The 20,511-nt window shown below is 34.7% G+C and overlaps 2 protein-coding genes across 2 annotated transcripts; both read left to right on the top strand.

The window, feature by feature from the left end:
* The first annotated feature begins 159 nt into the window (after positions 1 to 159).
* On the top strand, positions 160 to 3,032 carry LOC136819062 (glucosamine 6-phosphate N-acetyltransferase-like). The gene is made up of 5 exons (XM_067075230.1): positions 160 to 335; positions 741 to 809; positions 1,064 to 1,194; positions 1,443 to 1,504; positions 1,964 to 3,032. The coding sequence occupies exons 1-5, from the start codon at positions 197 to 199 to the stop codon at positions 2,151 to 2,153; spliced, it is 591 nt and encodes a 196-aa protein (XP_066931331.1). The 5' UTR covers positions 160 to 196; the 3' UTR covers positions 2,154 to 3,032.
* Positions 3,033 to 3,923: 891 nt separating this feature from the next.
* LOC136819042 (actin-related protein 2) lies at positions 3,924 to 18,720 on the top strand. The gene is made up of 10 exons (XM_067075209.1): positions 3,924 to 4,032; positions 11,470 to 11,580; positions 11,721 to 11,879; positions 13,119 to 13,175; positions 14,469 to 14,541; positions 16,002 to 16,138; positions 16,733 to 16,818; positions 17,064 to 17,127; positions 17,410 to 17,688; positions 17,885 to 18,720. The coding sequence occupies exons 1-10, from the start codon at positions 3,985 to 3,987 to the stop codon at positions 18,053 to 18,055; spliced, it is 1,185 nt and encodes a 394-aa protein (XP_066931310.1). The 5' UTR covers positions 3,924 to 3,984; the 3' UTR covers positions 18,056 to 18,720.
* Positions 18,721 to 20,511: the final 1,791 nt, after the last annotated feature.

The raw sequence follows: 20,511 nt of genomic DNA, 5'->3' as shown, positions 1-20,511 counted from the left end.
GCTATTGTTAGCTTTCTATCCTTTTAGGGTAAATTTTGGAGTAAACGTCACATTTTTGGTGTGGTTTTTTTTTGCCATCCTAACATGGTGAAAATTTGGCTGAATATTCTTTCGACAAAGTTTCCTCATACTCTTATATAAATTTGTGTTTTCCAGAACTAAAAGAAAAAACAAAAAAATATAAGAGGGAATCAATATGAAAGCATTCGATCAAGAAACCTTCGAGAATATTTTGTCATCCAAAGGAGTGAAGATAGCGGATTACGTTCAAAAACGCGATGCTGAAGACGAAGATCTCATCTTGAGACCATTGGAGGTCAATGACCACACCAAAGGTTTGTCCTCATTCATCCTCACTGTCATTTTTCGGATCGCGCAATGACCTTCGATAATTTCCTTTAATTGCTGAAATCCATAATTTAGACAGTCAGAATACTCAGGGGTATTCTAATTTCACCTTGTTTACCTTAAGGGAACTTATTTTCGCGATGCGAGGGTACTAAATTAGTGTATTTTGCGGAACTAATTTTCGTGGTTGACACCCACTTTTTGCCAAAATTCTTACCTGTTCCTAGGGTTTTTGAGGATTTTCAGTAACACTTGCATTTCGCGATAGACAGCCAAAAATGTGAAAATTCGTTCCCGCGAAAATTAGTTCCCTTAAGGTGCTCTTTTTAAAAAGATGATGAAGGTGTGACTGGCGTGTATAGCAATGATCTTCTCTATCGTCTCGTTTCTAGGCTACTTGGAATTGATCTTTGATGACGTAGAAACTGCTGATAACAATGAACGAGAAAGAGTTTTCGAAGGTACTTTCAAATCTTGTGGTATGAAAACTAGTGTAGTAGGGGATCTTTATCTGTAATATTTAATGTCTTTGTTTAATGGTAGGAGCTCTTTTTTTCTTTCCCGTTTTGTACCACCACGTAAAGAAAATAAGATTGTCTGGATGGTACCTGACCCAAAGACCTATTTTGTTGGGACACCTACAAAGGGGCTGACCCCACGTCTGTTAATACGTATTTCAGTTGAATTGATCTATTACTTTACATCATACCAACAGAGTATTTATCACTACAAGACACGTGTCCCGGAACTTATTACACTATCGTCGTTGAGGATTTGAATCGAAACAAAATCATCGCCAGTGGAACACTCATCGTGGAGCAGAAATTTATTCATGAAATTGCTCTGGTAATCATGAACTTTTTCTAAAAAGTTAATTTTCTTCAAGCGATTTAGTTAATAAAACCAAACTTCATCCTTGTATCACTCGTGTACACGAGGTCAAAAAATCTACGAAACATAATATCTGCCATTTTTATGTCAAGTTGTGTCAACCATTGCAGAGTGAGAAAAGAATTACGACACCTCCGAATTTTCACACTGCAAAAGTTTCCAAGGTTGTTGAGCACTAATCAAAACCTTCCCATGTTTTATAGAGAGGACGAATCGAAAATATGATCGTCGATCAAGAGCACAGGAGAAGGAAGATCGGTTCCGTGTAAGTCTATTGTCATTTTTTGTCTATTTTTACGGGTTACATCTTCTATCTGTGACTCCAACATCGTTTGAAAATATTCATAAGTTTAATGCGCACAGGAGCTTGAAATTTGCTCAATTTGTTCTTGTGGAAAATTCTTGGTACGGAGTCGGTTATGAAGACTTTTTTACACCGCAAGAACCAAAAGTTGCTCTAGTAAAGGTAGCATCTCATGTATACAGGTTCGAGTTGAGGAGTCTCTTCTGTACCTCTTTAAGGGTGATTTTATAAACAGCCGATGTCTCCACTCTCTTCTTGCTTGATGATATTTTTTCTAAAAATAAATTCTAGAATAAAAAACTAGCTGATACCACGCGTTTCGTGATGATGTGATTTCAAATGAAATCTACAATGCACTGGGTTGGAAGATTGTGTCTTCTTAGACTATTTAACTATTATATTTTGTTTTCTTTTCCCCAGTGTTTTAGGATTATTGACATTCTTAGCAGAGAAGCTTGGCTGTTACAAAACGACGCTGAACTGCACAGACGACGTGGCATTGTTTTGTGAAAAGATGAAATATATGCACGAGGCTGGACAGAATTTTATGCTATGTCATGTAACACCCACTGTCATCAACCCTGATCACGAAAATACGTCTCGTCTATAAATAGCTGACAAATAAACACTTTTTTAAGATCGATGTTCGATTCTATGTTTTAAAATGGTGAAGATTCAATCTTTGGATCACCACAGTAAAAATAATTACTGAATTCTGTGTGTTTCAATATGCCATTATTAGAATGGACTCTTGACAACAGTTAGATGAATCTTTTTGTTCGATTAAGAGATTGAATTAAAGGATCTTAAATTGAAAATATTAGAGCCGGCTTTCAAAATTTTGTTAAACTGAATTTTTTTCTGCAACTTTAAAGTGATTGTGAATTTGGGTTTTCATCACAACCTTTCCTTTAGTTTGAAAACTTCAGCTCCTCGTTGAGAAAATCAATTCATTTTGTTTGAAGAAATGAATTCTTGAAGTTTGCATGAAATTTACAAAAAATCTTTCTTATATTTTTTTTTCGATTTTTGACGCATATTTTCTATAATCTTGTAAATACTCAGTGACTATTTGGGTTCAATTTATTTAAGAGCATTTTTAAATTTACATAAAATAGTGTAGAGTTAAATCATTTGAGTGACGAGAGGTTGATGATATGTGCTTCCTTGGTTCTATGGCTGCTGATTTAGATATTTCCTTAAATATAACTTAAATCTTATGTAGTTTCCATTTTTTCGGATTATTTTGATATCTACCAAAGAATCGCATTCTTGACACCCCTGTCTCTCGGTGGAATTTTTCCCACGGCGAGGATAAATTTTTTTATTGAAATTCAAATGGAAATTCTATTGTTCCAATCTAAAAAAATCCAGAAAGGATCAAGGAGGGTGGCTTCCATTGATTGAATCGGGGGTGTGTTTTGCGTTAAAATTCAGCTGTATTGTACAAATAATCTTGTTTTCGAAAGAATTTTTGTAACAAAATGGATTTACTATCTACAAGTTATCTTTTCCTTACTTGGCATTCTGTTATTACGCTCTATATGAAATCTTACTGTAGAAAATAATATCAAGATTCTGGAATTTCTTGAAAATGTGCATCTAATTTTAACCCGATAAATCTATAAAGTAAGCATTAAAAACATTTCAAGAGCGTTTACATAAACATTTCGATTCTATTCACCGTTATGAATTATTTTGACTGTTTTCGCAAGAAGCTGATGGAGAAATTTGTATACTTTTGACTTGTTCATAGCTCTTGCTCATTTTATCCCTTTATAGAATGAGGTGTGTCGCTCTTAATAGACATTTTATCAATATTTTCTACCAGATAACCGAAATAAAAACCCCGGGGTACAACATCCTTGGTTACCTGGGGTGTTTCGTTGAGGTTCGAAAATTAAACCTGCGTGGAACTCGTTCTTTCGAATATTTTTGCGAAAAAAAGTGACGCTGAACAAGACTGAGCTCTTTTTTTCCGAAATCTTGCACATATTTCCCAAATTACCCAAAAAAAGGTGTTTTTGCGACCCTACCTGGGACTACTCATTGAGGTGAAAAAGGTACCCGTACCAGAGGCACATCCCCGCACTGGGCACGTACACTTATTTTTCCCTAGTAAAAACAACTAACCTGAAGTTTTCGCCGCCAAATATGAAGGCGGTAGATATATTCTAGTTTTCTCGTTGCTTAAAATCCTTCGTAATCCGATACGTTCTAAAACCCGATTTTCCCCGCAATTTCCGAATTTTGTTCCCGAGGGTGGAGTGCGAAAGGAGAAGATGCTTCGTATGAAACTCCCAGTGTTTTACTGTCATTTTTTGAGGATGTCTGACTTGCTGAATTGACTGAGCATTTTGCTGCATAACTTTTTATTTTTCAGAATAATGTCTTATTTCTGCTAATATACTTTAATTATTTACAGCTACACATAAGAAAAAATGGATGACAAAGGAAATAAAGTTGTAGTTTGCGACAATGGAACTGGTGTAAGTTTTTTGCTTTTTCGGGGGACTTGTTGTATATTTATAGAACAGTTTGTTAAACAGAACCGCTACTGTCAACTGCCCTAACTTGGGACGATTGGTCGAAACATGTGACTGTTGATATTCTGGCCTGTATTTTCACTTACTGATAAATCTCATTGGGCCATTCCAGAAAATTTTTGTTACCCCCCGTCGGACGACGACGTGCATTTTTTAATTTTCTCTAGCCTCGGAAATAATTTTTCTTTTTCAGTGGTGGTTGGAAATTTCGATAAAAATCCATGTACTTTTGCAAAATGCATCGGAAATTCCACTCTTTTTTGCCTTTTTTAATTCAATTGCCTTGGAAATTCATACATTTTCCTGCTCGCCTTGGAAATTTCAAATTTTGGTGAAAACTTTTACCCTTGGAAATCCTGTGTCGTCCGCCCCCTGTTACAGACAAATTCTGGAATGGCCCATTGACAACAAATTTGTTTTGTTGATAATATAACTCCACCAAGTTTATCAATCATACTTTCTGTCATAACATGTCACGATAACTTGCGTGTGCTCCACTACGGAACAACTTTCATATTTCTATTTAAAAGCCTACTCGGTGCAAAAGAGAGATTGTATACTTTTTAATACACTGTAGACCTAAAGCTCTAGAACAGCATCTGATAACATGAAAACCAGAATATGATTCTTCAATGGGAAACAAAACTATAGTGCACTTACAAACATCAATTTGTCAGATCTAACAAAATTGATAACCACACTGTCATCATTGACAATAAAACAAACGATTTTCTGTCAAGAGCCTTGTAAACATTCCAACAACTTCCATCGAAATGATCTATCACAGCTCAGTTTACCATTTTTAGCACGGTCCGAGGATTGAGCAGCCGAGAACTCTCGCATAGCGCCTGAGCTCCCGCGCGGTGCGCGCCGCGGGGATGAAAAACTTCAATCTGTCAATCATTTTCTCAAGCGAAGTGTACGCGAAGTGATTCTAGCTTTACGATAGTGCCGCAGATCATCAATGGATAGTATTCAATTATCATTATCCCTTTATTTTCATTCCTAGAACTTTTGCAAAAAAAAGGAAAAATAGAAAAATTGTATTTTTTACTGCCCTATTCATATACTGAATTTGAAAGATCTTCTATGTGGCGTGTTTTTGCAAACTTCGAAAAACTGATTTTTGTCCCGACTTTGCAGGATTTTGGCTCAAGTGCTTGAGTGCAGCATAGGGTACAAAGTCCAAATATGCGTTTCCCGTAATTTTTGTATGAAGAGTTAGGTCTTTACTGTAATATTCATTGACTCAAATCCAGTTTGCAGAGTATGGCAGAAATCATAGAGATCTCGGGGGCAAAAAAGATTGCTTAGGGGTCACTCACAAATCGATTTTAAGTTAGAAGAACGTCAATTGACGTTTTAATAGCTGACCCACCCACACCAAAAAACGTCAAACACCTTGATATCCCCGAAAATCAATAAAAACTGCCTTCATCGCTGTTTCGTCAGCCATCTTGATTTTCACTACAGCTCGCATAGTTTATATTTGAAAAAAAAAATAAACGGAGATAATTTCTAAACTTATTCACAAAATTCCCGTAATTAATTATCTCTGTAGTATGTAGAGACAGAAAGAACAGCCATCTGCAAAAATTCAAGGGCCATTCAGGCCTTCAAACAAAAAAAGACATAAACATCGGGTCGTTTGAATCAAACAGAAACATGACAAGAAGTAATATTTGGCATGGAAGGAAAAATCGATGTTCCTAAAAAACGTCAACAACCTTTAAGCCATCCAGCCATATACGTCAATTGACGTTCACGTTCTTCTAACCTAAAATTGATTTGTGAGTGACCCCTTACTTTTCGAGAGCAGAAGCAAAATTTTGATAATATCTACATTTCGGGGCAAAATTATTGAAAACTGGCTAATTTCAGCAGTTTTTCTAGCTTTTTTGTGGTGGAAACAGATCTCAGGGGCAGAGTTTTGATGTTTGAAATTTTCCTTCGGGGCAACCATGACATGCTCTGAAAACCTGACTCAAATCAAATGACTTTGGAGGTTATGGTGTAGGCTGCGCGCATCCCCAGAATTTATTTTGTTATAGGGGATGCGTATCGTGTATGAAATTCTCGTCCAAGAGTTACCTCAAATTTGGGGTAAGGCAATTACTTTTTTATTTTCTGGTTTACGGAATCGCCGACGTTTTTTTTGCAAAAATAAAATAAAAATAAAATTGAAATTCATAGAAATCTTATTTATTTTTGCACTTCCGATTCTGTTTAATCTGCCATGAAATGGATTTTTTTAGAAAACTTCATTTTATAAGAGCAGGAAAGGAAGATAAAAGGGTATAAAAACAGTTATCTCTTTTTCCCAATATGCTTCCTCCAATGGCGCTCAACACAATTTTCCAGCTGAAAAACTTTCTTTGATTTTCTGCTGTGTATGTAAGTTTCCTCAAAACACATTTTATTTTCTCCAACATTAAAGTTTGAAAACAACAATTTTATTTTTATTTTTTTTCCATCCTCCGCTCCAAAAGATCATCTCCAAATGTCCGTAAACCAGAAAATAAAAAAGTACTTGCCTAACTAAAATTTGCATAAATTTATTTTACATAATTTCATGATTGCGTCACATCCAATCAAAGAAAGAAAAAAAATGAAGTCATAATTTTTAATTTTTTTTTTTTTTTTAATTTACAGTAATATATTTCTCAGGTCTATCGACCTCTATGAAATAATCATGCTTAACATTTTACAATTTTACAGTTGTAGGCGCACGGTGGGCCTCTTAACCAGTCGTCTTTACAATATTTCATTTTCAGTAACAGGTTTGTTATAGATCTTCTTAAAGTAGAGTTTTGTCCGAGGACTTCCTCTAACCTTATATATCCAGTTGCCATCCTTTTGTAATTCTGTTTTCTCCTTTGCCTTCCTATGCCACTCTTTGATGGTTTCGCGTTCTTTCTTCGAAAAATCGTCGGATACTCTAAATTCGTCTTTCTCTAATTTGTGGACTGATGCCAGAATATGACGTTTCTCTTCTTCGTTCTTTAGCACGACTTTCAAGGGTCGCCATCTTTTTGTTTTGAACATTTCGTCCTTCCGAGCTCCTATTCTTTCTGCGCTGACGATGTTTACCTTTAATCCCATTTGGTTTTGTACAACTTCTTCAACATAATCCTTATCACCTACACGTTGTTCTTCTAGGTCTTCATCTTTGTTCTCTCCGAGGTTGTGAACAATGATATTGTACTTTGTTAAGTTTAACCATCGTTCTTCTTCTTTCTCTTCTTTGATGAAATTCTTGATCTTTACCTCTTGTTTCTTTAGCTCATCTTTAGTAATGCTAGCGTATGTCTGTTGTTGCTTTGATTCTATATCGTGGTCTTTTTTCTTTAGCTCATCTTTAGCGATGCTAGCGTATGTCTGCTGTTGTTTGGATCCTTTAACGACATCATCTTTGTTTACAAGATCGTCGATCTTCTTCTCCAGTCTATCCAGTCTAGCGAAAACACATTGCTCATCTTGATCTTTCTCTTTACCTCCAGTATTTGTTGCCTTATTATTGGTCGTTCTTTGTTTACTTGTTTTGAACTTCTCTAATAATATTGGCGTGACTGTGATGCATTTCGCACATTCGAATCTCCTTGCTTTGTACTGAAGGCAAATCTGTACTTGGTAGGCTGGAAGCTCCGAACAGGCATAATGAACAAATCTTTGACACTTCCTACACTGCAAGACATCGTTATCCCGTATTATTTCATTTATAAAGCATTCATTTGGGGTGCAGGATCCATATTTTGATGAAATTTCCGTGTTAAGATTTTCAGAAGTTTTCGCCATTTTGTTGCATTGTCAAGAGCACAACCGCACAGATTTTATTTGACGTCAATTTAAAAACCTTTTTGCTGTACCTAGTGCTGTTGTTTTCATAATTATCAATTTTCATTCATTAAACAAAGAAAAAAAGAAGTCATTGTATTGCTATGACACATGATTGAAAAAGAAAAAAGAAAAGACGGGGGTAAGTTGGGACAGAAATATTTTAGACGATACACATCCCCTATATCAAATCATATCAGAGAGGATGCGTGCAGCCTAGGTTTGGTGTGAAATGGTGGCTGATTAAGGCAGTTGGTGGTACATTTTCCTTCCAGGAAATCTCTCCTATGTATACTCTTTGATTAAACATGATTGAAAGTCAGGTTGTTGAGAAATGAAGTTTACGAAATTGTGACATTTAGTAGAAAGGTTTACTTTCACACAATAAGGTGTCACGGTCTCACAAATAAGTTGTATTCACGTCCTCCAACCGACTCACTTTCTATCTTAAAAATCTGACCCTTTTCTAGTTGGAATGTCTGAAAATTTGTTGGTTGTTTCAGCAATATTATTCGAAGAATTTTGTAGATTCAGTGTATGTAGTCAGCGTATGTAGTCAGCGTTTTGATCATCAAGTGTTTTTAAGATTTTTATCTGCAATTTTTCAATTTTTTTTTGCCTAAGAAAGTGCTACGTAACTGCTTTTTGCGTGATCGCGATATGCAAAATAATCACATTGCAGCTCACACACTTAATGATTCTTGTCGCCTGAGCAAATCTATGTTCAGTGCACATTTTGCCGATGGTTTAAGCACCACCCAAATTCATAGCACATTCTTCCGATGATTTAAGATGCCGAGCGACTGAGCGACCGACCGATTCATATTTTGTGGCTGGAAATGCCGCGAATACAACTTATTGGTGACCCAGGCCTAAATGATAATAAATGAAGGGGAACATTCCAGTTAGTCACACTAGGAAATCAAGCTTTAAGAATCAGCTTACCAAATTTTGTCATGCGATTCCCAAGACAGCACGGGAGGGGTTGCAGGCATCGAAATAAGGGAGAAAAAGTGCATCGCAATTTTTGATAAGCATGATTTTGCATCCTAAAATGGATCAATTTTCAATTTTTAGCTTGTTAGTAATCCAAAACGCATTGCGAATTGCGAAATGCGATACGCTAATTCAATCCCTGGGGTGGTTCGGTACTAAAATCTCACATATATGATTAATACTGTAACAGTAAAGTTGGTCTATTTGACATATTTTTCTTCTACAAAATTTCATCACCCTTCTTTAGAGGTTGGAATAACAGGAAGGTCGGAATCACTGATTGAAACTAATGTTCATTTGCTTAGCAATCAATTGAGCAGTCCATCAGTGATTCCGACCCAGTTACTCGGTCTTTTTTTTAATGTCAGTTTGGATAGATAAATCTTGTTGAAAATCTTTTGTCAGGTTTCATTCTGTACATTTTTTATTCACATGGTGAACCGGCTTCCCTGATAAAGGCGGCAATCACAAATAACTTTATTTGGCGTCCTTGTTGGGTCTAAAAAGTCGGTCGGTCAGTCGGGTTTTCTTAGATTTGATCTGCGAGGCGGTTAAAGGGCGTTAACTAAGGCAAAGAAAAATGTTTGATAGCCAGGCAGCCAAAACAAAAGTGTATTTTGTGTGGTATCAATTTATGACCTTTGACTCAAAATGAAAACAAAGTTAAAAATGCTGCAAATGCGCTAGAAATCACTTGCATAAATCAGCAATAATAAAATTTTTGAGCGAAGGCAACATCAACCCAAAAAGTCTGACAAATTTACCGACTTCCAGACTAAATTTTACTCAGCCAGATTCAACAATTTTTCATTAACTCTCCAGGTAGCTCTAAATGTCTCTGTACACAAGTCTGTCAGCCCAGTTAGATAAAGATAGTAAAACAAAAATTTGTCATATTGCAACAAAAAAGGAATGATTGAATCTTTGTGAGATTATAAAATATTATTCTTACTTTTATTTTCATGAATATGAATAAATTACTTCTTGCACTGTCTTGGACATGCTCGATCATTTGATTTTTCTCTTGTGTTGGACCTACCCCGGTGGAGGTCCTATAAATTAACCTGTGTTTGTTCGTCCGTCCGTTCGTTCGTCTGTTACCAACTTCTCAGGATTGAATCATAGGAATCTTTTGATTTTTGGTACATAGGTAAAAGATGGCTCAAGCAGAATTTTGCAAAAAAATTTCTTTGGCTCAAAAAACGCATGTTTATCTATAAGAATTACTTTTAATAAGCATACAATGTTCTTAGTCAAATTGCTCAAATTTTTTTATGAGATAGATGTTTTTTTTGCTCATGAGGGCTTACTTTTGAAGAATATGTGTGTTTAGACAAGAAATTTTAGTTGCTTGGCGCGTTCTTATAGAAAAACTGGCCAAATTCAATATTTTTTATAAGCACATTATCAATTACTTAGGTATAAGCTTTTCTCGAGATTGGCTTTTTCATTCTTTATGATATTTTGCACAAAGATGCATAACTATAAACCTTTGAATGTGACGGAGTCCGATTTTCAAAAAAAAATGTTATTGGGCAAATTTGGGCCAAAAAACGGCTAAAAACGGGTTTTTGGACTTCGTGAAATATTGGATCATTGTTTTTATTCTGATTTTTTGCATGAAAGTAGGTAAAAGATGGCTCAAGCAGATTTAAAAAAAAAAAAAATTTTTCGGCTCAAAAAACGCATCTTTATCTATAAGAATCACTATTAATAAGCATACATCAATGTTCTTAGCCGAATTAGAAACAAACGACTAATTTTAATAGGTCGTCACTATTTGTCTTCTGAATGATTGTTTAATGGTCACGTTACGTAGATATCAATTATGTGTTTAAAATGCATAACCAGGTAGGTCCATAAAAGGTATCAGTTGTTTTGATTCATCTTCATCTTTTTCCCTGCACATTTTACCACGGCTGATTCCGTTGCATTGCAATGTTAACAAACTTTTAAAAGTATCGAGGTTAGCCCTGTTTCATGAATCTTTGGGGGGACTTAAAACTCAGGGTGGGGGCCTAATTTTCCCCTAAGACCTAAACCCAATCTGACGCTATGGTGTACCACTATGTCACTAAACATCCTGATGTCCTAGATTTTAGTACTAACCTTCTTTTTGTTAAGCCTTGATTATACGCTTATGTAAAATGATAATGCACACGTAAATGGACCAGTGTTTGAGGTCTAGCAAAATTCCAGGAAATGCTGGGAAATGGCCTCTGTAGGTGGGTTTCTTCCCCTTCGTAGATCTTTTTCTTGGGAAGTTTTTCTACAAATTATTTTTCAAAATTTTTCATCTATGGCTCAAACTTTAGGTAATTTCTAATAGTTTATGGAAATGTTTTAAAAATTCATTAAAAAGCGCTAGTTTATTTTTGGTGAATCCAGTTAGAAGTTTTGTGGCGCATTATTTTGGTTGCGAGTGAGAAGTAAAGTTCAATATTAGAATAATGTTAACAGACTTTCATAAAAATTGTTAAAGATCCTCAACTCATCAAAACCGATAAGATTTTCTCCACCTTTTGCTGACCTTGTTCAATTTTCCTTTAGTTTGTCAAATGTGGGTATGCTGGTTCAAACTTTCCAGAACACATTTTCCCATCTATGGTTGGTCGTCCTATGCTTCGATCTTCTGCCAAAGTTGGTGATATTGAAATCAAGGTAAATTACTACTAATCATTTGAATAAAACTAATTCAGTGAACATTATTAAAATTTAGAGATTGTTTTATATGTTATGTATGTCATTAATATTGATGAAATTTTTTGTAATCTGTATAAGATTGATCATCTTCTTGGCAGGACTTGATGGTTGGGGATGAAGCCAGTCAGCTGAGGTCAATGTTAGAATGTAGTTATCCTATGGATAATGGTATTGTAAGAAACTGGGATGACATGTTACACGTATGGGACTACACATTTGGAGAAACCAAAATGAATATTAATCCAAATAACTGTAAAGTAAGTCTCTTTTTTGAAAATCTATATCACAAGTACGACCACTGGTGTAATAATGATTTTTGAGTGACCAACATTTTATTCGAAGGAGAGAGAGATTTGAATTAGAGACATTATTGGACCTACCTCCGGGTACCCCGGTGGAGGTCCTATAAATTAACCTCTCTGTCCGTTCGTCTGTCCGTCCGTCCGTCTGTTACCAGCTTTTCTCGAGATTGGCTCATTAGTTTTTTCTGATTTTTGGCACAAAGATGCAAAATAGCAATGCCCAAAATGTGACGGAGCCCGATTTTCGAAAAAAAAAATATGCCGGAAAAACTGTTTTTTGGCATTTTCTCAAGATGTTATCATTAGTTTTTTCTGATTTTTTGCTCAAAGATGCATATTAACAATGTCCATGGATGTCAATGGATTTTTTTCTTATAATTGGTTGTTTTTTCATTCAAAAACATTATACATGACTATACATCACAATACTATACATCACTCCACATTTTCTAGCTTTCTTGTCGCTTGTTTTGATTTTGTGGTTTGTCTTCTGTCCATGTAGGTCCAAACTAAAATCTCAACTCCAAGGCCCTGGCTCTTTTCGTCGCCGCTCGGCTATTGTGGGGTCCGCACTTAGGCCTTTGGAGGCAAGACCGCTTTCGAACATCGGATAAGCCCCGCTGGCAAGATCGGTCTCTCCTCCATAGGGCATAGCGGATATCCCGTTTTTCTTAAATTTCAGTGCTCTATATCATATCATATCATATATTACTGTTGCTTTTATTTCTAATCAAAAACGAAAGCGTAAATTTTGTTATACAGCCTAAAGTAGAGGATATTGTTTAGTTATATATACCAAATTGTTTTTGGTGGTAAAAGAGAATTTAATAATAAAATAAAAATTATTAATAGCAATGCCCACCATCAAGCATGTTTCAATTTTCAAAAAAAAAGATTTTTGAAGCCGGAACTATTTAAAAATCCCCGGAACAACCTATTTTTGCCGGAAGGACAGTATTTCTTGAATTTCTCGAGCTGTACTTTATATTTTTTTATGAAATTTTGTACACTAATGAAAAATGACACTACCTAAAATGTGACGGAGCCCGATTTTATCGCCTATTGTTTTTTAATAAGTATATATTGAGCCTTATCAAGTGGCAGATATTTGCTTAAAAGAAAGAACCTTTCAAATTTTGTAATCTTTGTTTAGAAGATGAGATTTAAGATAACTTTCTTGTTTATTTCTTTCAGGTATTATTAACAGAACCACCACTAAATCCAATGAGAAACAGAGAAAAAATGATTGAGGTACTTTTTGTTTTAAGAATCTGATATTTTATCTTGAATTTATTCTTTAATTTACAGTAATAAATTTCTCAGGTCTATCGACCTCTATGAAATAATCATGCTTAACATTTTACAATTTTACAGTTGTAGGCGCACGGTGGGCCTCTTAACCAGTCGTCTTTACAATATTTCATTTTCAGTAACGGGTTTGTTACAGATCTTCTTACTGTAAAGTAGAGTTTTGTCCGATGACTTCCTCTAACCTTATATATCCAGCTGCCATCCTTTTGTAATTCTGTTTTCTCCTTTGCCTTCCTATGCCACTCTTTGATGGTTTCGCGTTCTTTCTTCGAAAAATCGTCGGATACTCTAAATTCGTCTTTCTCTAATTTGTGGACTGATGCCAGAATATGACGTTTCTCTTCTTCGTTCTTTAGCACGACTTTCAAGGGTCGCCATCTTTTTGTTTTGAACATTTCGTCCTTCCGAGCTCCTATTCTTTCTGCGCTGACGATGTCTTCATGTTTGTTCTCTCCGAGGTTGTGAACAATGATATTGTACTTTGTTGAGTTTAACCATCGTTCTTCTTTTTCTTCTTTGATGAAATTCTTGATCGTTACCTCCTGTTTCTTTAGCTCATCTTTAGTAATGCTAGCGTATGTCTGTTGTTGCTTTGATTCTATATCGTGGTCTTTTTTCTTTAGCTCATCTTTAGTAATGCTAGCGTATGTCTGTTGTTGCTTTGATTCTATATCGTGGTCTTTTTATTTAGCTCATCTTTAGCGATATGCTAGCGTATGTCTGTTGTTGTTTGGATCCTTTAACGACATCATCTTTGTTTACAAGATCGTCGATCTTCTTCTCCAGTCTATCCAGTTTAGCGAAAACACATTGCTCATCTTGATCTTTCTCTTTACCTTCAGTATTTGTTGCCTTGTTATTGGTCGTTCTTTGTTTACTTGTTTTGATCTTCTCTAATAATATTGGCGTGACTGTGATGCATTTCGCACATTCGAATCTCCTTGCTTTGTACTGAAGGCAAATCTGTACTTGGTAGGCTGGAAGCTCCGAACAGCTGCATAATGAACAAATATTTGACACTTCCTACATTGCAAGACATCGTTATCCCGTATTATTTCATTTATAAAGCATTTATTTGGGGTGCAGGATCCATATTTTGATGAAATTTCCGTGTTAAGATTTTCAGAAGTTTTCGTCATTTTGTTGCATTCTTAAGAACTCTTTTTTAAGTGATTTTCCTTACTGGACGTAAAATGCGCGTTCATCTTGAGTAAGTACTCTTTTCCATTATAGGTCATGTTTGAAAAATATGGATTCGAAGGTGTATATATTGCTATCCAAGCTGTACTGACATTATACGCACAAGGTAAGACTTTATTATTTTACCAATTGTGAACCTTAAGGTTGACCAAATTTTTATCATCTATCATAAAAGAGTTCTGCATGGCGAGTAAGCAGGCAACTTAAAGAATTCGTTTGGTTTATGTGACAATGGAAAAATGATTAGACCACATGCGTGTGAAATTATATACTACCACGCCAGAATTTTTGGGAAAAATTAGGGTGTGACTTTTCGGATAAAACAGGGTGTCATTTCTTCTATCTTCGGATTTCAAGAATCGGCCTTGAATATGTCTAATGAAATCTATTTGCTTTAAGTGTGCACTAATTTTTGTTTTGGTTGCCCTTTTTCGATCAATTATATACTTTAATGTTAGAAATTTCAGCGAGACTAATTTTAGCGTATATTAGCGAGTCAGGAAAATCTTGATTTTTTTTGGATTTATTTTAGCGAATCACGATTTCAAAAAATTTCGCGTGGATAAATTTTAGCGAATACTCGTATTACATTATTGATTTAATTCGTTTTCTAGTATTTCTTTGTACTGAAACCCTTCCTATTGATAAAAATGTATCAAGGCAATATAACCAGAAATTTCGCGTGGATAAATTTTAGCGATCTGTCGATTCGGCGTGTTTTAGCGAGATTTATTTTAGCGAAAATTGGGAAAACTCGCTAAAACGCTAAAATTAGTCTCGCTAAAATTTCTACGATTAAAGTATTCAATTATTACAATTATTACAAAAAATGATTCTCTAAAAATCTTAAAAAATTTTCGAAAATATTTATGAAAAATGAAGAAGAAAAATTTATAATTTGATGCTTAAGAAAGTTCATTTTTGATATTTTCAGCCTCCTGATATATAATTGTTTTTCCCAAACTTTTTACGAGAAATGATATATTATATGATACCAAAAACAAATTGTAATTTCATAAAAATATTTAATCAAAAAGCACGCGTATGAAACTCGTTTTCTGGAATTAAAAGGGACTTTTGAACTACACTTGGGATTTATAATTTCACACGTATGTATTTTTCGTAAATGACCAGGTTTAGACGTGAGAAATTTACATGTAATGCTGCCCAGATAAACTAAAATGATATGACACGCAGTTAATTTCAAGTATTTTTCATTTGCATTCTTCTTTGAACATTTGGAAACTGCAAACTGATTTGAATGAAAGAGAGGGGAAAAGGAGTTAGGCGCACTTAAACGTGATGAAAAAATCCCCCTCTCTTCAAATTTCAAAAAGAACTGAATAGTGTTACAGGCGGTGTCTTTGATGATCGCGTCGAAATATCAAAGCTTTTTAATATTAAAACGTACTCACTAGAAAGCAAAAATGTGTTCGACGCAATTAAACGCACTTAAGCGCACTTAGACGCGATTTTTTGCACAAGTGAGTACCAAGCTTAACTGATGGGAATTTTGAATCAGTGCACACCTTCAACATATGTTCATTTTCCTTATCTTATCCATAGGTTTACTAACTGGTGTTGTTATCGATTCTGGAGATGGTGTCACTCACATTTGTCCCGTATACGAAGGCTTCGCACTCCCTCATCTGACGAGACGTCTCGATATTGCTGGCCGTGATATCACTAAATACTTGATCAAGGTATAGTCGTCACACCTATTAATTGTAGTGAAGTTGATGTTGTAATTCTAAAATTATACACAGCAACAAATACTTTGTCGAAAAATCGCGAAATTTATTACAGTTACTTTCTCGAATTTGAGGAAAAAATCGCAAGCAGAAACTTTCGCGAATCAAGACATAGAAAAGAAAATTTTCACAAGAAAAAATGGCTTAGAGGGATAAATACTTTTTTAATTGGATTGGAACTTTTGTTATTTGACTCGGAGGCTTTACCAGGCTAAAACGTACGCCATAAATTTTACATTTTATTTTAAGTTTTACAGACTTTCTATTTTGTCAGGAATTTTTCACGTGCATTAACTTTTGCGAATGACCCTTTCAAAATTTTCAAAGACATTTCCCTCCGCAAAAAGGACTAAAATTCGCGAAAATGACGAAAGTTTCTGCTCGCGAAAGTTTGTAGAGTAATATTAATTCAAAAGTTTAATTGTGCTATAACTGCTTTAAAGCGTCAAATAACTCACCAAAATCATCTTTCGTGTATGTTAATTAAATATCATCAAAACAATTTGTAACCTCTCAATCTTTTCATTGTTTTCGCTTTTTATTTAGCTTTTACTTTTGCGTGGATATGCATTCAATCATACGGCTGACTTTGAAACCGTACGAATGATGAAAGAAAAGCTCTGTTACGTCGGGTATGTAGCAAAAAATAGTCGTTTGATCAGCCTTTAGCTTTACACAGTTTTAAATTCAGAAAGAATTATGATCTTCGCACCTCATAATATGATTAAAGATACAATTAGGCTAGTCAAAATATGATTGGTTAAAATTCACTAGCCTGTTACATTTTTTGTCCGTCGCCGTGATTATACCGATTTACTTACCCTTACTATTATTGTCAGCTTTATTCTACTGTACATAACTTACTTTTTTTTTACAGTTACGACATCGAACAAGAACAGAAACTGGCCCTCGAAACAACCTTCTTAGTTGAACAATACACTGTAAGTATTCCCATTTTTCATTACTTCTGACGAAGAATTTCGATGTCTTGAAACGTTTGTCCCTATGTAAAATCACGGTTCCCTAAAAAGTAATATCGGATCATTTTTGGGAGAATTAATTTTCAAGATCTTATTCATGTCGAACCTATTTTCTCTCACTGACGAGTTTTTTGTAGACTTTGTCCATACCGAATGTCCAACTGAGAAAGAAACTTTCCTGAAACTAGCCTCTCCCTTGCGAGTTAATACAAAGATTTCTGAAACAATCTTGTTTTTCTGCAGTTGCCAGACGGACGAACGGTTCGCATGAGCGGTGAACGTTTCGAAGCACCAGAAGCTCTCTTCCAACCTCATCTCGTCAACATCGAAGGTGTGGGAGTGGCCGAACTCCTCTTCAACACCATCCAAGCCGCTGATATTGATACCAGGCCAGAGTTTTACAAACACATTGTTTTGTCAGGTGGATCCACTATGTACCCTGGGTTACCGAGTCGTTTGGAACGAGAAATCAAACAATTGTACCTTGAACGTGTCTTGAAGGGAGATACTTCCAAACTAGCGGTATGTATAAAATGTCTCTTATCATCGCTCGAAATCACATTACAGAAAATGACGGTACCTCTAGCAAATCCTTTAAAATATACTTTTATATATAGAAGAGATCTATGTCAAATAAGCCTTACTGTAGCTCGTCCCCTTTCGTCAATTTCCAAAAAATTCTTCTCACTTTTTCATTTCTCCTTCCTTTCCAATCTAGAAATTCAAAATTCGAATTGAAGATCCACCACGTCGAAAACACATGGTCTTTTTGGGAGGCGCCGTCTTGGCTGACATCATGAAAAACAAAGACGACTTTTGGATGTCACGCGCCGAGTACCAAGAAAAAGGGGTCCGAGTTTTGGAAAAGTTGGGAATGGCCCCCAAGTAAGTGTAATATCGGCGTAATATGGAGTATTATACGTTTCGCAGTAAAACATATTTACGTCTTATGCTTTTCTCCTCGGATAGAAATAATGGGACTCTCTTTGGGACTTAAGATAGTGAAAAACTTTTCTACCCTCGCAACACAAAAATCATAATTAACTTTAATATTTGTAGATCGACAATTTTGTAATATTATTTTTTAAGTTTAAAAAAAAATCGCTCTTGTAATTTTGTTTTTGTTTCATTTCATTCAAATATTTTCCATGTAATATTTTGTTTCTTTTTAGAAAATTTTAGAAAGTTAGTGATTTTTAGATGTCTTCTTACTGTCAAGATTTTGTTCCATTGGGTCTCGTAAGCCTTCAATACTTGCAGAGGATTTTCTACAAAAATTCGCTATTATTCGTTATAAATTGACTCGCGTAGACATTAATAATGGCACGTTTTTAATTGTTTTCAGTTCTTCAATGGTTCTGTTGCAATTCAACTTGCTTGGGATTCTCTTTTCATTTTCAAAACACACCTTCTGTCACACACCAGCAAAACTCTTAATTTAAATATTGAAAATACATTGTGATGCTGATGTTGAATTTTTTTTTCAAAATAATTTAATTTACAATATTTTACGGTGGTAAAAAGAAATAGAATTTGTTATTGTAATTTTCGAAATTATATTCATCTCCATTTTTCTGTCCTGATTCTTGCCATGAACTTCACTTCAGTTTTTATTCATTTTATTTTGATTTTTAACTTTAGAAAATTTAAAATTTGAACGGGGCACTTTCGGTCGAAATTTGAACATCCAACATTATCTTTTCTATGCGGAATATTATGTACCCTATTATTGTCACGTACAAACACGCTATTTGAAATCTCTTGACAAACAAAAACATAAACTGGTGAGTTGAGTCCATACCATGCAAATGTAATCTAAGTTAATCCTGTCCGCACATTACATGGTTTTCCCACAGTAAAATTGCATGTTTTCAAAGATACTTTGTTTGCTCATATTTGATACCTTTGCATTTTATCTACGTACTTATTACACATAAAATTGTGAGCAGTGCTGATATCGATGCTCAAATGAATAAAATGGATTCTAAAAATGTTTGTTTCTGAATGGATGTGTATTTCGCGGAGTTCTAAGCTAGAATTTGTTTGTGGCCCCTAAAACGGCGATCAAATTTGAAATTTCTCTCAAATCTAGAGGAAAAGAGATTTTACAAAAAAATTTTGCTGCATGAAAACCTTTAACATGTCTACTTTATTTCCTGGAAGTTCTTTTTCAAAATTTTCAATTTCAACAATATTTTTCAATCGCTTAAAGATAGGTAGCTTTTTTCTAATGGCCCCCAAAACGGAGGTTTGAAATTTTAGCGATTTCTCGAGATATCTTTAAGATATGAATACAAAATTTTGACCATAGATTTGAAATATGATTTAGAGGGTTTTGGGCATAAATTTATTTGATAAAATTTTTACAGTATACCCCTGGTCGTCAAAATGCAGGTTTAGGGCCCCCAAAACGGAGGTGTAGTTAAAATCAAATTTTTAAGCCCAGTGGTAATAGGGGGAAAAACTATGAACGTATTTGTGTTTTTCCTTAAATTTACGACCTGATGGATGTAAAATTTATGATTTTTATGAAATATTTCAAGATTTTCGATATTGCAAAGTCCAAACTGAAAATTTAGAAATTTTCAAAATGACAATTTTGATTTAACAACGTCTTTAATCAAGTTTTTGAAAACAAATCTCTTTTGAAAATAGTTCCATTCATGTATGGAAGAATAAGCTGTGAAAATTTTAGAAAAAAAGCTTAACTGAAACTGAAAATATTAAGCTTTAAAGATATTTTTCTCCTACATTTTGGAAAAAAATGACAGAATTTGCCGTATTTGCTGACTCAGCGAAAAATTTTATATATAATGTTAATTTATTGTTATAAACTATTAACTCAAGGTGATAGGAATAGAATTTCAAGATTTTTTGCTTTTTCTCGCATTTAGAATTTTCGGTTTTGTCAATGCTGATTCTAGGGCTCCAAAATACTGGTTGTCCTTCAAGATGCTATATCTTTTACCCAGCCTCTAAATTCACAGATGTATTTGCATTTTCTGAACGGCATTAGGTGTAGAAAGTTTCCTATACCCCGTTTTCATAACTTATTTTCAATATCCAAGGAGCTAGAGTGAGTTATATGCAATTTTTATCTAATTTTGGTGTTAAAATATTTCCTTTAGACGCAAATATGTTGTTTTGAATCTGTCTCAAACCAGCAAAAACATGCTCATTTTTAAGTATAACCGTCATTCTTTCAAAATAAACAAAATTCGTTTAATTCTGATAGATCTACAAGTCAGAATCTTCATTTTAATGAAAACCTCCGTTTTGGGGGCCGTCTCCGTTTTGGGGGCCATATACTGTACAGACCTTTTGAAGAACTAGGTAAATTTTTGT

This window comes from Clytia hemisphaerica, unplaced genomic scaffold (genome assembly GCF_902728285.1).
Source record: "Clytia hemisphaerica strain Z4C2 unplaced genomic scaffold, Clytia hemisphaerica genome assembly, whole genome shotgun sequence".
NCBI lineage: Eukaryota > Metazoa > Cnidaria > Hydrozoa > Leptothecata > Clytiidae > Clytia > Clytia hemisphaerica.
Note: the sequence above shows the minus strand (reverse complement) of the source record. Positions and strands in the feature narration are given on the sequence as shown.

Excerpts from the sequence above, each read along its gene's own strand:
- LOC136819042 (XM_067075209.1), top strand. The coding sequence starts at position 3,985 with ATGGATGACAAAGGAAATAAAGTTGTAGTTTGCGACAATGGAACTGGT. Across the intron at positions 11,880-13,118 it reads TTAATCCAAATAACTGTAAA|GTATTATTAACAGAACCACC; the intron begins GTAAGTCTCTTT and ends TATTTCTTTCAG. Across the intron at positions 14,542-16,001 it reads ACTGACATTATACGCACAAG|GTTTACTAACTGGTGTTGTT; the intron begins GTAAGACTTTAT and ends TCTTATCCATAG.
- LOC136819062 (XM_067075230.1), top strand. The coding sequence starts at position 197 with ATGAAAGCATTCGATCAAGAAACCTTCGAGAATATTTTGTCATCCAAA. Across the intron at positions 810-1,063 it reads ACGAGAAAGAGTTTTCGAAG|AGTATTTATCACTACAAGAC; the intron begins GTACTTTCAAAT and ends TCATACCAACAG. Across the intron at positions 1,505-1,963 it reads AGAAGGAAGATCGGTTCCGT|TGTTTTAGGATTATTGACAT; the intron begins GTAAGTCTATTG and ends TCTTTTCCCCAG.